The 16,252-nt window shown below is 39.0% G+C and overlaps 1 protein-coding gene across 5 annotated transcripts in view; it reads right to left on the bottom strand.

Annotated features, from left to right (window-relative positions):
* HEATR5B (HEAT repeat containing 5B) overlaps positions 1 to 16,234 on the bottom strand; it is a 51,508-nt gene extending 35,274 nt beyond the window's left edge. For 2 of the 5 annotated variants that reach the window (XM_042817948.1, XM_042817987.1), the window contains exons 1-15: positions 16,189 to 16,234; positions 14,059 to 14,224; positions 13,353 to 13,564; positions 11,769 to 11,877; positions 10,628 to 10,777; positions 9,957 to 10,128; positions 9,426 to 9,583; positions 8,243 to 8,492; positions 6,338 to 6,493; positions 5,800 to 6,050; positions 4,737 to 4,848; positions 3,188 to 3,340; positions 2,807 to 2,906; positions 1,921 to 2,030; positions 1,273 to 1,436 (exon numbers count right to left, since the gene is read on the bottom strand). In XM_042817948.1, the coding sequence (XP_042673882.1) occupies positions 1,273 to 1,436; positions 1,921 to 2,030; positions 2,807 to 2,906; positions 3,188 to 3,340; positions 4,737 to 4,848; positions 5,800 to 6,050; positions 6,338 to 6,493; positions 8,243 to 8,492; positions 9,426 to 9,583; positions 9,957 to 10,128; positions 10,628 to 10,777; positions 11,769 to 11,877; positions 13,353 to 13,564; positions 14,059 to 14,184 (2,223 nt within the window). In that variant the 5' untranslated portion in view covers positions 14,185 to 14,224; positions 16,189 to 16,234. Of the gene's footprint in view, positions 1 to 1,272; positions 1,437 to 1,920; positions 2,031 to 2,806; positions 2,907 to 3,187; positions 3,341 to 4,736; positions 4,849 to 5,799; positions 6,051 to 6,337; positions 6,494 to 8,242; positions 8,493 to 9,425; positions 9,584 to 9,956; positions 10,129 to 10,627; positions 10,778 to 11,768; positions 11,878 to 13,352; positions 13,565 to 14,058; positions 14,225 to 14,348; positions 14,482 to 14,973; positions 15,064 to 16,058; positions 16,115 to 16,188 lie in introns of those variants that run through there. The other 3 variants (XM_042817965.1, XM_042817955.1, XM_042817976.1) reach the window with 3 other exon arrangements.
* Positions 16,235 to 16,252: the final 18 nt, after the last annotated feature.

The raw sequence follows: 16,252 nt of genomic DNA on the forward strand, positions 1-16,252 counted from the left end.
CATCATGAAAATACTTCCTAACCATCATTCCTTCAGAAACACAGTCATTTATTTCCTTGGAAGAAATGCTTACTTTCACAACTTATTACCTCATCATGACACAAAGTTTGACTCTAGTAAGTCTATATTCTTAAAAGGCTAGAAAACAGAGTATATTTGGTATTGTTAAAAAAAAAAAAAAAAAAAAAAAAAAGACCAAGTACATGATGCTCCTGTGACTCACTGGAGGTTTTCATTTCCACCAGGAGTGACACTATTCAACAAGCTGGGGAAACAAAAGGAAGAAGGATGTGCAGGGACTTCCCCAGAAAGCTCTGCTCATTGAATAGTGCACTGAAGTCTAGTCTATGACTACCACAGCAAAGGAAGAAAGTTGAGAAAAATCAGCATGTCAAAGTAAAGGAAGGCTTTTTCTAAAAAAACCCAGTTTGCCCTCCATTTTTCACACTTAATATCAGTCTTGGCTTTTTGATCTGTTCTATCAGTACAGCTTCCTTCTTAGAAACCTTGCCATTATTAAACAAGCTGTGGTAGAAGGGAGATTTTCAGTTCCCTTCCTTATTCCAGGAATTTTCTGAGAAGGTGAGCCAAAATTCTTACTACGGTACGGCTCAGCCAATGCTCAGAACAGTTATTTGTCCACAGAAAATGATAAACTAATCAATGAATTGTTCCCAAAGCTCCACTTGCCTTCAAGGAGCATATGTAAAAAAAAGGTAATTGCATCTGTGTTAGGAGCTGATCTGAAAAACTTCATCCAGTCCCATAACAAGTTTTGCTTCCTGTTTTTTTTAAATCCTATGTTTCAAAGATGTGCCTTGTCTAGAAGCATAGCAAATTCCTTATAATGCCAACATCACTGCATTAACTCAAATTAAATATGTGGTTTCATGCTGCACCTTTAAAATGTTGCATCTTGTTTTTCTTCAACACCACTTGCAGTGCTGGCACTTTGATAGCAATTTCCTTACAAAACAATTTAAATAGAACTTAAGCTGTTTTCAAAAAACGTATGAGAATAATTGTTACACTAAAGAGATTTTTAAGACTTGTTTCTTTAAAGAAACTAGTTTGACTGACTAACCAAGGACACCCAAATTGCATAAATATTATGGCCACCTCATCTGCAAGCAGTTTTATCAAAAGACTGTGCAGTGCACGGAAAGACTTCAACTTGGCAAACCTCTGAAGGATGCCCAGAAAAAAGGAGCAAAACTCCATAAACCAGAGAGATATCACAGATAACTCCTTACTGTCCTGTTTGCTTATTACCTGGTCTTCAATTGACTTATGATCAGTCTCCTGAAGCCAAGAGCCAAGTAGAACACTGTCGTCATAATGACAAAGAGACCTCAGGAGCGACGTGGTTGTATTAGCAGAGTTGTCTGTCAAGGTAAATTCTGCTACCAACTCCCTAAGAAGCGCATTAAATGAACCTACAACACATTGAAAAGAATTGTTACTTCTTAACCAAAACATTTCAGCTACAGATCAGAAGCTCCAAATGAAAGCAAGTGCCATTATCTCAATTCTACAAGTAGTGAACAGAAGTCTGACAACACTACTGCTGAGACAAAGAACCCAAGCCTCTGTATTTTAAGCAATGATGGAAAACACTGTAAAACATGGAGAATGTGATCTCCATATCTCTCAATCCTACAAACAAAACCAGAACTTACATACTCAGTGTTAGTCTGATACACTGCAATATCTGTACTTCCTATTTAAACTGACAAGATGACATAAAGAAAATGTACAACAGTGCAAGACTCTTGCAGATTCTATTTCACACTTGGTATTTGCATCAGAAGCAAGCACCAAAAAGACATCAAAAGAAGTAAAAAACAAACAAACAGCCACTGCAACATACAGAGTGCAATTTTTACTTTAATAATAATCATCAAAAAAAACAACCCATACCTTCATATGTCTTTGGAGGTAATAAAGCCAGTATATCATAAAGTCTTAAACGGACCATAGCTGCACTAGCTTTCAGATGAGCTCCATGGGCTTTAATTACTGATGGAATGCTACAGGATCAAGAGAAGAAAAAAAGGAGACAGCCAGAAATGCTGTAGTTACTGACAAAAATATTTCAGATTTTTTTTTCACATGATCTGTCCCTATTCAAAACAAGAAGATAGTGTTCAGAGATCCACAGTGAGCAGCACTACTTAAGTAACTTCAGACATTTAGATTTTTTTTTTTTTTAAAAGTAATTGAGGGTTTTTTAAACTTATTTGAACTGCTACTTAAACTAAAGCACAAAATACGACCCAGAACTGTGTTTTATTCTTTTACGCTGTGAACTGTTAGAAGTTTTTCACTAGCACATTTTGAAAAAGGATAGTTTACTGATTCACATCTGGTAGTACACCAGTATCAGAGCTTTCTCATCTCTTGCACAAGGATAAACAAACCATGAAGCCAAAAAAACTCACTGAAAATTCAAAACATGGTTAACAAAAAGTTATTCCAGTAAGCCTTTCAGCCCATGCCATGGAATCACATAGTTTGAGAAAGCTGAAGACTGTAGTACTAATGTTCACAAAAAAGTGTTTTCCCCCAGTGTGAACAAGCAGCAATAGTACAGTAATAAGTTAAAATCTGAGAACATGAATTAGAATAAATTAGTTACGGTATTTCAGCTTCAGGAAAAATGTGAACAAAGAGCAAGAACACCCACAGATTAGAAGAGCAACTTGCTCTCAGTAGTAACAACTTTATCATCAAACGAACATCTCTTAAACTCAACTGTGTTTCTAGAAATTATAGAACAAGATCTTAATAAAAACTTTTTACTTACTGTGACATCATTGTCATGGCACATTCTATAGGTGTCATCAACTTCCTGATTACATCCTCAGTAAGGAGCTCAGGACAGTGAGCAACAAAACTTCTCATGGCTGGTAACAAAGTAGTTAAGAGTTTTACTCCAAAAAGAAATGTAGTGAATTTCTTTCAAATCAGAACATACAGATCTTGCGAGAATTTAAACAAAGCAGCAACTAAAAATATTTATTCAAAGACCATGTGACACATTCATAAGACTACATACCTAAAACAGGCCACTGGTGAAACTCTGACTCATTTTCAATGAAAGAAGGGAAACTATGAGAGTTTTCTGTATAATATTTGGGATTCTGTTTTACTGCCCAGTTATAGTTTTGAAATTTGAAATTCTTACCACACAGAGCCCCAGCGCGGCCTTCCAGAGTTACTTGCCAGGTAAAAGAATCTCCTCTTGCCTTTTCTGCTTCTAACTCCTTCAGAGATCGTGGGAACACATTTCTCCACAGCAGCAACATCTTCGGTAGATGATAACGAACAACAGAAGGACCTACACGAAAACAAAGTGACAGTTTAATAAAAGCATTCATTATACAACGTATGCAAAATCTGCCATTAAGCTTTTTGCTCTCTTAATTGCTATTTCCTCTTACTCCACTTTTTTTTTTTATTTAACCTATTTCTTTCTTTAAATAAATCCCCTCTCTTCCTCATTGTTCTCATTTGTACGTTGAAAATGCTGCAAGTAAAATCACAAAGATTCAGTGCTTGTTGATATTTGTACCAAAACTAGGGAATAGCCAATTCCATACGTTGAATCCTGTAAGACGTAAACACTGATGCTTGTTTCTCATCCTGACTTCCAATATTATTTTTATACCAGTATTTTGAAGGCAAGCTCTTCAGCCCATCTTATCTTATTTGTATGATAGAAAAATAAACGATAGATGCTGACTAGAAAACTAGTTCTACAATCAGGTTTACAGAAAGCTGAAAAAGATTTAGATAAAAAACACAATGAAAGTGCATTAAAAATGTACTGGAGAAGGACAATCAAAATTGTCAGAAAAATTTTGGCAAAAATGAGATGATTTGAGGAATAGAAAACACAAATGGTGTTTCCTGACAGATCAAAATACTGAGGAATTAAAATGTTTATTACATTTTTCAGAATTTTAAAAAAAGATAATTGATTCAAATGTCAAAACTACTTATAAGCTCTCAAAATAGTGCCTCAGATATTTCTGTGATGGCATATACATGAACAATCACATGTTGAATCACTGAATGGCTAGGGTTGGAAGGGACCATAAAGCCCAACTAGTTTCAACCCTCGTGCCAAAGGCAGGGCTGCCACCCACCAGATCAGGCTGCCCAGAGCCCAATCCAGCATGGCCTTGGATGACTCCAGGGAAGGGGCATCCATCGCTTCTCTGAGCAGCCTGTGCCAGTGCCTCACCACCACAAACAGAAGTTTGATTGTGGTTTTCTTGTTGCTGTTCGTGTTTTTGTCTTGCTGTTGTTGTTTTAAAGCCAACTGAATAGCTTTTAAAGTATCATTGTTCCATCATTCCTAATCAGTATTGTTGCTTATCCAGGGACACACTCGGAGAAGAAATAAACTGCAAATAAAACAGCTTGCGTCACAGAATTTTCCATTTTCATAAAATAACTAAACGCTGGGTTTAAAAAATTATTTTGATATTTTTTTCTTTTAATTTTTTTTTGTTTTATTTTGAGGAACAACACCTTCTGCCATCCTTCAGCTTACTCCAATATTTCACTTTTCCCCACCATTAACATCACAGCTGAAATAAATGAACTAAGACTTCGTTTCCTGTGGTATCCATACAGTACTGATGATCTGTAAAGACTACTTGCTACAGTGGATAATCAAAAATGTTGGACAAACATTAAAATCCAATAAAACAACTATTTTTACCAACCTAAAGTCATAAGTGCCCCAAGTAAAAGCCATCCAGCTTGAGTCCTTTGCAAGGAAAGCCTGCTGTTCTGTGCAGCAGTTCGTAACAGATCCTCAGCAATACTAACCACCATCTGCAATAACAAAAAAAAAGATTTTAAAAATATAAATTACCACACTACTACAAATCCTCTTACTGAATATATGTAAAATGAACACGCTCAAATATTTAAACTGATCTTCCATAAAGAACAGATTACATTTCATGCAATTAGCCTTATGCACACAAAAATACAAGCAGCAATATTAATTAATAAATACTGAAGAAAAAATGTCAAACAATGTAAGCTCAAAAGAGAGAGAGGAACAAACAGCTGGTAGATATTGCAACTCAAGTGCTATGAGGGCTGTTCCAAAAGTAACGCCTCTTATTTTATTATGTTAGCCTACAACATCAGAGGTGGATTTTGGTGGTATGTCAATAGAGGCTGAACCTTCCCACCAATACTGCATTACATTCTGTTGCCATGTCACAGATGGCAGCAGAGGAGCAGACTGACAGAATGGCATCTGACACTGGATTGCTTATAAACAAAAGAGGTGGGATTGAATTCTTCCATGCAGGAAAAAATGGCACCCTCTGACATTCACTGACGCTTGCTGAATGCTCATGAAGATCAAACAGTACACGTGAACACAGTGAGGTGGTGGGTGGAGCATCCCAGCAGTGGCAACAGTGAGTCCCCTCTGCTGGTTTAGATTTCTACAAGTGCAGAATGCAGGCTCTTGATCATTGCTGGCAAAAATGCATGACTAATGATGGTGACTATAAGAGAGACAGTGTTTTTAGCTGAGAATTTGCTCTATCAAACAGTGTTACTGCGCTCTTCGTATTTGTTGTAATTTCTATGAAGGCATTACTTTCGGAGTAACAAACGTGCAAACAAGGCCTTCAACCAATGCTCATGCTGGGTACAAGTTCAATTTCAACAATCCTTTTACTTTGTCACACATTTTGCAAAGCAATTACTTCTTGAAAAAAATACATATTTTAGTTTATTCACAAACAAACCTCATTATCTCACCTTTCCTTTTGCATGAGGAATACCTAAGGGACACTGATGCACACCACCTAATAAAGCAGCCATTGCAAAACTGTAGCCACTAACAGCTTCGGGGGAGGTCTTCAGATTGTTGAGTCTTTCTGCACATCTATCTAAAAATGGAGTCAACTGAAAAGGCAATGCCACAGCTACACACCGCAAGCACCACGCAGCAGCAAGTCGAGCAGCCATGCTGGGATGAAGAAGAACCGATGTTACTGTCTCCAACAGACCTACATAAAAAAAGAATTTAAAGTTTTAAAATTACAACATGCTTCTTAGGAAGTTGAGATGTGAATTGAGTCAGTATTAGAGACAACATGAAAGTTTAAAATGTCAGAATTGAAGTACTCAGATTTCATAACTTTGCCTTTCTCCTTAAGAAAAAAGAGAGAAGTGTTAATAACACTATGCAGTTAAATCAATTTTCTTTCTTACACATTAATTATTTTAACAGATTGTGATCATATTTCATATTCATCGCTCTAATATCTCAATCAGTGCAAGCTTATCTGCGTACCAATAGAGGGTTCTTGAATAAGAGGAGATGCAGTAGCATTCAGACTCTGCACCAGACTGCCCAGTTCTTGGAGAGCACACACCATTACATGCTGGCTTGCAGCCACGTCAGCAGCTCCTGCTTTATTTTCACTGTTAGCATCATTCACTACTGCCTCTGCAGAAGAGAAAGAAGCATCCTGCTTAGGACCATTTGAGGGAGTCACATACAAAGATTACAGCATACACAAAATAGAAAGGAACAATTTAGTTTTGGCATCATCCCTAAATATTAAAATAAAACCACAAATCTGCTCACAGTGAACGTGTTCTGAAGAAAAATACATTGCACAGCTACCAATCAAACAATCATCCAAAGACCACGTAAAACAGGCACCCAAAAGTTACTGTGGATGACAGTGCACTAAGAGATAGGATTAATAATGTAACACAGCAAAAATAAGTATACACACACAGTATGTATGAACTGCATTTATGTATACACCTACAGATGAAGGAACTAAGAACGCAGTCTTGATATATTTAAGTTCTACACGCATAAACACAAAATAAAACTGTAAAAACAAAACAAAACAACACCCAGATTTTTTTTTAATAATTAGCCACAACCCTCAATCACCATAAATTTATCCAGTTATCCAATTAATTCTACAGGTTCCATTTCTTGTTTTCCATCTAACACAGTGTCTCAGGAAGAGTAGGGTAAAGGATAAAAGGATACCTCGAGGGGTAAGGAAGCTGCAACAATCATGTCAAAGAAAATGAACTTGAGTATCAGCTTAAAATTACACAGCTAATGCAGTACAAATTCAACGAACTATCCTCCTTAGGTAAAGGGAACAAATTATTACCAAATGAAAATACATCTAATAATTTATATACACACACACACCTGTGTATGTGTGTATATATATAAAATCGCAGAGTTTGATAACAAGAATTACCAAAGAATCAGAATTCCTATATATATATTCCTATTACATATATATATATATGTATATATATACATATATATACATATATATATATATGTAATAGATTTTTTTTTTTAATACACTTCATATATATGAAGCAGCTCATCCCATCATTCAAAAACATAATGGAATTTCCAAGTTTGACAAGCAGGTGGCAGAAGGAGAAATTTCTGTAACCACTGCATCTCAGAAATTGAATTTCTTACATTTTTACCTAGAACTAAAAGGGTTCTGATTGTAATAAGCATTGAAGTTTCAACTAAACTCAAATGTAACTCCCCTATGAAAAAATGGTTATGAGAAAAACCTGGAAAAGCTTCAAAGAAAACTACATTTCCATACATTAAAACATTAATTTAAAATCAAATTAGATGGTGGCATTAAAAAAAAATGAAATAAAGAAAAGAAGCACTCCTTCACTTGTTTAACCAATGTACTGCTGTGCAATTCCATCTCCCTTTTCCAAACTCCATCTCAAACTGACTATTTTCTAAGAAACAAATGCCAACAGTTTTAAATGCCAGTCCTCTTACATATTCAAGAGTCCACATTTACCTTCTTAAATATCTGTCTTTGTATTACATCTTTATTTGCCACCAGTAAAATCCAACCAGATCTCACGATGCGTACTGGAAGGACAGCTACAAGGGCACTATCTGCTCTTCAGCCGTGCAACTTTCAGTATAACCTATCCTAAGATTGATTGCAGAAACACACTTTTTTCCCCCCACTTAGCAAATGCAATGTCAAAAGCCAACAGAGGTTAAAAAGCAAGCTTTACACAATCATCTTTCAAATAGAAAGCAGTTGAATTATCTTCTACCACAGCAATAGAATTACCTCTCACGGTAGAATTAAGGGTAAAAAAGGCTAATCCAGCATAAACAGCAATCAATTTCAACAGGTCTCAAACAAAGAAATATATTTCTCACCCACTGCCTTCATCTGTTTACCAATGGCTTGGCATATATCTTTAGCAGCAGCAATCTGTGCTTTCTCCCCCAATAAGCTGCCCACTGTTGCTCTCAGGATGAAGGACACGCATCTTCGAGAGTACACTGCCTCCACGTGGGTCTGAGTTGCACGAGGATGGGAGACCAGGTCAAGTACATGGGACAAAAATGTAGCAAAGTTGCGCTCCAACCACTGACCTCCTAATGTTGTAACAAAGACAACATAGGCCTGCAAATTCAGAAGTTATATACAGATTCAATTAAAACAGTAAGAAAAGACTATTTGGTCACTGCAGAGTAATGACTGCAGTACACGCATACTGCACGATGGCAGCAATAACAGTTAGTTACATGCAACCTGGATCAGGCTACACAAGATGAACTTAGCCAGTACCTGCCTATGCTGAACTGTTCCCAGCACCAAGGGTAGCTCTCTCTTACTGCTACTGCTAATTATTAATATTAGTTATTTAGTAAAATCAGTCATAGCTATTACTGCTAAAAAAAAAAATCTACAACAGTAACTAAATATCAGCAACAACACGAACACGTTCTGGTTGAAGACTGTGCATTTTACCTAATGCACCTGAAAAAAACTGGGGAAAAAAGAAAAAAAAATTTCATAAGATATCCTTAGATCAAAAAATCTGCCTTCTGACAAGTTTCTGCAGCAGAAATATGTCAGAGTGGGAAGGCCTGGATTTGATTTGCTATCTTTCTCTACTAGACAAATGGTGCTTTCATATTCACGAGATTTCATCTATTTGAGAAAGACACATGGAGAGAAGAAACACAGTTTAACAAGTTAGGGCTGCAAACTACTCATCAGAGAGATGTGAGATCCAGCACACAAAAGGGCAGAAGCATGTCAGGATACTAATTTCTGAAATCTTTTTTAATCCCACCCAAGACACTCTGATCAAATAAGCCTTTTCTAGCATGTATTTTAATCTATAGTTACATTACATCAGTAATAAAATATAACTTAGGTGAATGACACTGCTCATACGTTTCACCAAACAGGTGAATCAAATTAGCCTTGCAAGTTACCATAAGCAAAAAAACACCAGAAGAATATGTTCTCCTCCTGAAAGTGTTACAGTGTACAAACTTTACTTAATTTGAGGGAGAAAAAAAACCAACAGTACAGATTATCACAAACCTGAGTAACACCAACTCTCACTTCCCTATTGACAGATCCTCCCACTTTGAGCATCTCTCCACCACTCTTTAGGAAACCAGAGCCTCCTCGCAGAAATCCTGTGGCCATGAGTTCCAAGACCTCCTCAAGAGTAGCCCTCTTCACATTCTGTCGCATCACTTTTGCCAAGAGAAAAGCAAACATTTAATCCTAAAGTCCCGAGCAACACAATTATCTCAAAAATCAGAATTATCAATTCAGAGTTGTCTTGACACACAGATCCAGCCTACATTTCAGTTAACTGCTTCGTTTTGCACTTACAAAACAAGTTATTTTTCCCAAATGATTTTTGACCATTTCCTCTTTTTTTTTGTATGGCTACAAGAGGGAATCTGAGTGCTCAACCTCTTTTTAAACTTGGAGTTTAAAAAACAAACAAAAAAGACAAACAGATCAACTACAGGTGTTCAAGTACTGGAACAAAACATTGTATCATGCAACATAGGATGGAAGGTGTAATTTGTTTGGGAATGTAATTTAGGAGGATTGTACCTGTTGCTTGTTTTGGTATCAGTGCTGTAGCCATGACAGTTCCCAAAAGCTTTGACACTGCAACCCGCACACCATAGTTTGAGTTTTCCAGAGCTTTAAAGCACAGCGTAGCAACATTTTCCAGCTCAGCTGTCCACATAAACACTGCTTCATTTTGCAATTCCAGCAGACACTGAAGAGGGAAAAAAAGACAACAACAAAAAAAAACTTGCTGAGAACCAACAGAGACTATTCTTCTAAGTCCTTCTTAGTTTCAGTGCAATTGTCAGGTTTATTCAATAAACATTTTGTATGAGTATCAAAGTTCACTATAAAACTTATGTAAGAATAAACTATTAGAAGAATTCAGGAACAGGTTAGCACACAAATAAAAAGTATAAGAAAAACAGAACAAAAGAACCCTGTTACTTAAAACCTCTCCCACTGAGAACCACAGTTAATTTACTTTACCTCATTATTTACTTATGAAGTGAGGAAGTCAATACTATTGTACTTCAGCATACACAAAGTAGCAAGTCAAGCATTTGAGCCTTTGATGTAAACTAGCAAGGACTTACCTTTCCCAAATAACAATCGAGTTTCCCATTACAAGCAACAGGTGAAAGCTTAAACGCAGGCACTTCGCAATCACAGCACAAAGACTTTCTAGAAGCACGTAGAAACACACCCACCTTGGCCACTGCACATCGCACAGCCATAGATCTGTCTGTCAGCAGAGACCGGGCGTTCTTGTAAATATCACGGTGACAAGAAGCTGCTGCTCCTCCAAGTCCGTTTAAGACCTTCTGTAAACTCATCAGGATTTCACTGCGGCCCTGAGACTGCACACATGAAGAGGTGTTTATGCAGAAATGCAGACGCAGTGCTTATACCCAAGTACCAGGTGCATTTTCATTTCCGTGCACGCGTATACTTGTGAAAATGGATAACAGTTCACTGAAGTCACATACAACCACTATCTGGCTGTTTGCAGATGGCAGTAAACATTAGAATTGGTTCTGGTAATACGGCATCTACTGTCACATAAATCAGAAAGAGTGCCAGCAGTTCAACAAATAGCCAAAGCTGCTGCTGTCCTTCTCCCAACTGCTGCAGCCTCATGTTAGAAAAACAAGAACTAAATAGAAGCAGCTAAACTAAATAGAAGCAGCTAAAAAGAACGTATGAGACAACGTGACACCCAAGTAGTCAAGTTTCATGCTACACCCACACACAGGGTATTGCAGAGAACAAGCACTCTTTGGGCAGAACACAGAGCTACTGTTACACTCAGCACTGATAGAAGTCTCTGCTTTAAGTCCAGCACTGGAATTATAAATGTTTATTACTCACAGGGAGTAAGTATATATGCAGGAAGAGTCAAGATCTATGCAGTCTGCACCTTGTCATTTATTTCAAAAGAAACCGAGCTATTTCAGTCCTGTCAGACCCACTGAGAACCCATGGCACATTCCCTCTATATGATATTCTTCTTACAGCGTATCCTGCCCACAAAGCAGCGTAACATTTTTGTTACAAAACATAAGCATTTACTCAGGGTACCCAAGTGGAATCCTAATACAGTATTTCAAATGGTTCCTGCAACCCTTTTACAATTTTAATTGCTGATTCTGCAATAAAACAACTACAATAACATTAATGTGACAAAACTCTAAACTCTGTCTGCAGAGCCACCACATGCACGAGGTTTAACTTGAGATGAGCAATTTGCATTTTACTACAGGGAAGGCATTTTAACAAACCTCTTTGGAAGGAGAGAGTTTCAGTTTAAATGGAATCAAGACCACATACAGAAAATGCTGCAAAACTCACCTCTGCACTCTTCAGAGATTTTAAAAGATTATTCACTGTCTCTGGAAAAGCACTACCCAGCATTCTGCCCATCTTCTCATAAAATGCTCCAACACATGCCACAGCAGCTCTAAAAAAGAGACATTCATAGGCATTTTCATTTTCTGGAACATTTAAAGACAAAAATTTAAGTATAAATGAATGTTTTATTCATCACTGGTGAATAAAAAAACGTATTACCCACTAATCATATTTGTTGTTTGACAGTGCATTTAAATCATGTACTTAATTAAGAAAAACATGGAAGTTATTAGCTTCTTTGAATACAGATGTGCTTGGATTGATATTAGTACATAATCTACAGAGTGAGCTGCAGAAGACAAACATGCACAAACATCAGAGCAAGATCAGGATTTTGTGCACTTGAACTACAGGTGCTTGGTAAAGAAACAACCCTGTGATCTTTGATACATTTTCAAAGATACTGAATGAGACACTTTTTTCAAGCTAAAAACCTAAGATGAATAAATTACTGCAGGAAAGCAAGAATACAGATATATAAACACTGTAAACATCACCAGATTCTTTCCCTGCAGTTTTTGATCACCAAGCTTTGAGAAACAGTGTAGTGCAGTAGGATATGCAAATTGCCCCAAGGTTTTTGTAAACCTGAAATCCTTGGGTAAATGATTTCTTTTGGTAAACTACGTTACAATGTGATTATAGCCCACTGCTTGACTGGCATGCCTCCTGCCCTGCTCTTCTACACAGCAGCAAATTCCCCACAGAATTGCAACAGTTTCAGGTAAAAGGAGGACAGCATCAGCCCCAGAGGTGACTTCAGATGTTATCCTAATGGTGTGCAATAACAGCAACTGAAGGTGGCCTGACCTGGGGACCATTAGAGTATTTCATGTACTCCCTCATGTACCATGGGAGAGCACTGAAGAAGTTTCAGTAGATGCTGTGTGTGGTATTAACCGATTACTATAAATAAGGCTGCTGCTACCTGCAAAGATAAACAGGGTCACATACACATGCACAGACACATCCAAGCATACAGACTTTCCTTGAGAGGTTTAAGCTACATTACAACAGGAGAATATAAACAGGCAGTGCTTGAGGGGGGAATAAAAAAAAAAAAAAAAAACAAAACACAACAAACTTCTTTATTTGGCTACAGTTCTCTCAGCAATAAATAAATGCTCCCACTTGATAATTCTGGCAGGTTCCATTGTAAACTGAGTACCTAGGCCCAATCACCAGTAATACAACTAGTGGAAGTTCTTCACTGCATTACTTCAACTGCTTAACCTCTCCATAGCATAAGAAAGCAAAGAGACATTACATACTCCTTTGCCTAGAGGAAAGCATCCAACTTCCAGACAAAAGCTGTCTGTCACCTTCAAATCCTGCCCTCCACAATCTCAGATATATTCCTTTTTTCCTTCTAGATCAAGCACACACAGACTCCAACTGAGCATGCAAAATGTAAGTTCCACAAAATTTAACTTAACAGGGCACATACACAGGCAGATATTCCTGCAATATCCAGGACTGCTCTGCATTAAAACCACCCCCTTCCCCAAGTAACACCAAACGTACAGTTTTGTGGGCAGGTAGGCTGCAGTATCATCTTTGCTCTTGATGATGTCATTACACTTGTCAAGTGTCTGAAAAACTGTGAACGTGTCTCCAATGCTGTAGAGAGCAGCAAGGTTTTTCGCGAGGAGTTTTCGCGTTGGCGGCCCTGGGGAGCTGCTGATGAGTCCTGTTAGCTGTTCCACCAGTTTCTTCTGTTTCTCCTTGACATCTGTCTGTTAACGGATCAAAAATTAATGAAATAAAGCTTGTTTCCCATAACACCTGGTAACAACTACAAGAGATTGAAGCAAACTTCACACTACTCCTACATAATTTGACAAATTGCTTGTGTCACAGAGGTATGAGATACACTCAAGTAACTGTGGGAATGGATGCTAAATGATCAGAATTAGCTGTTGTTTTATGTAATTTTTATCTTCTTTTACATGACTCACTAAAACTGCAGTATTACTTGTACAGAGAACATTTTAATCCTCTTTCCCATCCAGAATCCTTACAATGGAGAGGCAGGTTTTGCTTTCCAAACATTTACAACACTGAAAAACAGAAACCAAACTAAATGGCTTTTAACAGAGAGTCCAAGTGAGTACCTACAATTCAATACTTACAAACTAAAATGCATCTGAATTACACAGTTGTAACTTGGATGTTACCTACTATCTCTAGCATAAAATTAATACGTTTCAGAAAAAAGAAAGCAATTTACCTTGTTAGCAGCTACCAGCACTTTATCTAAAAATCTCAACCACTCAAAGATGAAGACTGGCCTCTTTGCCTCTGTGATCTGTGCTAATGCTTCCTCGTTCAGCAACAAACTATGAGCCAGCTCCATGCCTGGTTAAGTTCTGGTTTTATCACAGACGGTAGAAACTCTGAAATAAAAATTAGAACATTAATATGTAATACAGTAAAACAATATCAAACTCCAGTGAGCTGAAAATACGAAGATGAAACTTAAAGATTACTGAATCATGATTCAAGCCTGCTTAGATGTACCTTAACTACAGAGTCCGAGATGAGAACCACTCATTTTCAACCATGTACATCCATTAGTGCTTCAGGAATCTGAAAAGTTACTTGCAAAAGGAAAACCAATGGGCAACTGAAGGGGCAAACTCTTAGCCGAGATATATATACTAAAGTCCCTGCCTACAAAAACAAAACAAACACAAAAGAGCTAACAGACATCTCTCACTGCTTCCTCTCACATAAGTGCAGCTCTCACTCTGCTCCAATTGAGACCTTGAGCCCGTTCCTGAAGCTTCGACATGAATCCAGCCACCTCCTCAACCTCTTTCACAGACAAGGTGAGGAAGAATCTCCACCACGAGGACTGGTGGGGAACCAGTAACTTTTGCTTCCAGGAATGACAGACCGATTCTCTCTCTCACATGTGCATGCCCTGAGACACAAAGCATGGGTTCCACAGAAACAGCACAGCATGAGGCCTGCACTGCACTAAACACAGCTCCATGGCACAACAGAGCTCCAGCAGCAACATGTGCAAACAGCAGCACCACCACATTAAGGAAGTCAGAAACACATATTTTCTAGAAATAAGGCTCACTGGTGCTGGCTTAGAACACATCATTAAGAATCACAGGATGACTTACTAACTCACCTATCCAGTAGAAACCAGTAGACGTTATCCTGTAGCCCAAGACAGTTTCGCAATTGAAATTCTGTGATGGCTACAGTTATTCAACTGCAACTGAAAGAGTCAGAGGTGCGGAGGTGGAATTGATATTAATGAGATTTGCTATCCATCACAAATTTGAGAGAGGCAGGAAGCATGACAGGATTTGGGATGGCTGGATCCCTAAACCCACCCAGCCTCACTTTAAGGGACAGATGAGCCTTCTGAAATCCAGGCAGCCTCCCTGGAAGCAGCCAGGATACAAGCAGACTGCAGTTCTCAAAGCAGGCAGACCACTACAGGTCAAACAGCCGAGATCCTGCTCAAACAACGAACTTGGTAGGTGCAAGGCACCACCAAAGCACACTGGTGGGGGAAGCAAGCACTGAAGGCAACATAACTTTAGCAAGCTTCATTTAGATGAACGGGGCAACAAGAGAGAGGAACAAACAACAACAGAGAGGAAAAAAATATTTTAAAATCGCAAAATAAAGTCAACTGTCTCTTGGAAGACAAAGCCAGAAGGCAAAAACAAAGCAATACAACAACAAAAGCACAGCACAACCCGAACCCTGAACTCGGCGGTACTGGACCGAGGGCAGAACAGGAAGAGCAGAGCACCGAGAAGCGTTATGTAAGCCAGCATCTCCCTACAGCGTGCATTCTCAGGATGTTCCCTATGCTCACGGCTTCCCCATTCGTAGCCGAACCCAACAAACGCTTAAAGCGAATCAAAACGATTTCAATTAAACAACTGGATTATTCTTTAAACCAGCCCCCCATCTGACAGCAGCGAAAGGCGCTGTTTTTCCAGTTGTTTTTTTTTTTTCTTTTCTTTTTTTTTCAGAGGCACTGCCTATCACTGACGTGCATCGCCTCAAAACACCTTTACGCGACAGCAGAACGAACGACGATCGTGCAGCCCGGGGGCGGCCGCCCGGAGCCTCGGAGCGCCGCTCCGCCTCAGCCCCGCGCCGCCCCCAGACCGCAGAACCGCCGCTAACGGCGCGCACCTCACGCTCCCACAGCACAGCACAGCGCGGCCCCGGCCCCACAGCGCACCCTCTCACCGCGAAGAGACGCTAGGGCTGAGGAGGCGCCGGCAGCGGCTCAGCTCGAGCCCAGCTGGCGAGAGGGGGAGAAAGGGAGACGCGGGCGGCTTCGCCCAGAGACGCTAGGAGCAGCCCAGCCACAACGCACCTCAGCAGCGCACAGCCGGCCGTGGAGCGCAGCAGGAAGCGGGAAGTGCGCAGGCGCCGGCGGG

This window comes from Centrocercus urophasianus, unplaced genomic scaffold (assembly GCF_019232065.1).
Source record: "Centrocercus urophasianus isolate 14NV4802_14NV808 unplaced genomic scaffold, USGS_Curo_1.0 seq_10, whole genome shotgun sequence".
Classification (NCBI taxonomy): Eukaryota; Metazoa; Chordata; class Aves; order Galliformes; family Phasianidae; genus Centrocercus; species Centrocercus urophasianus.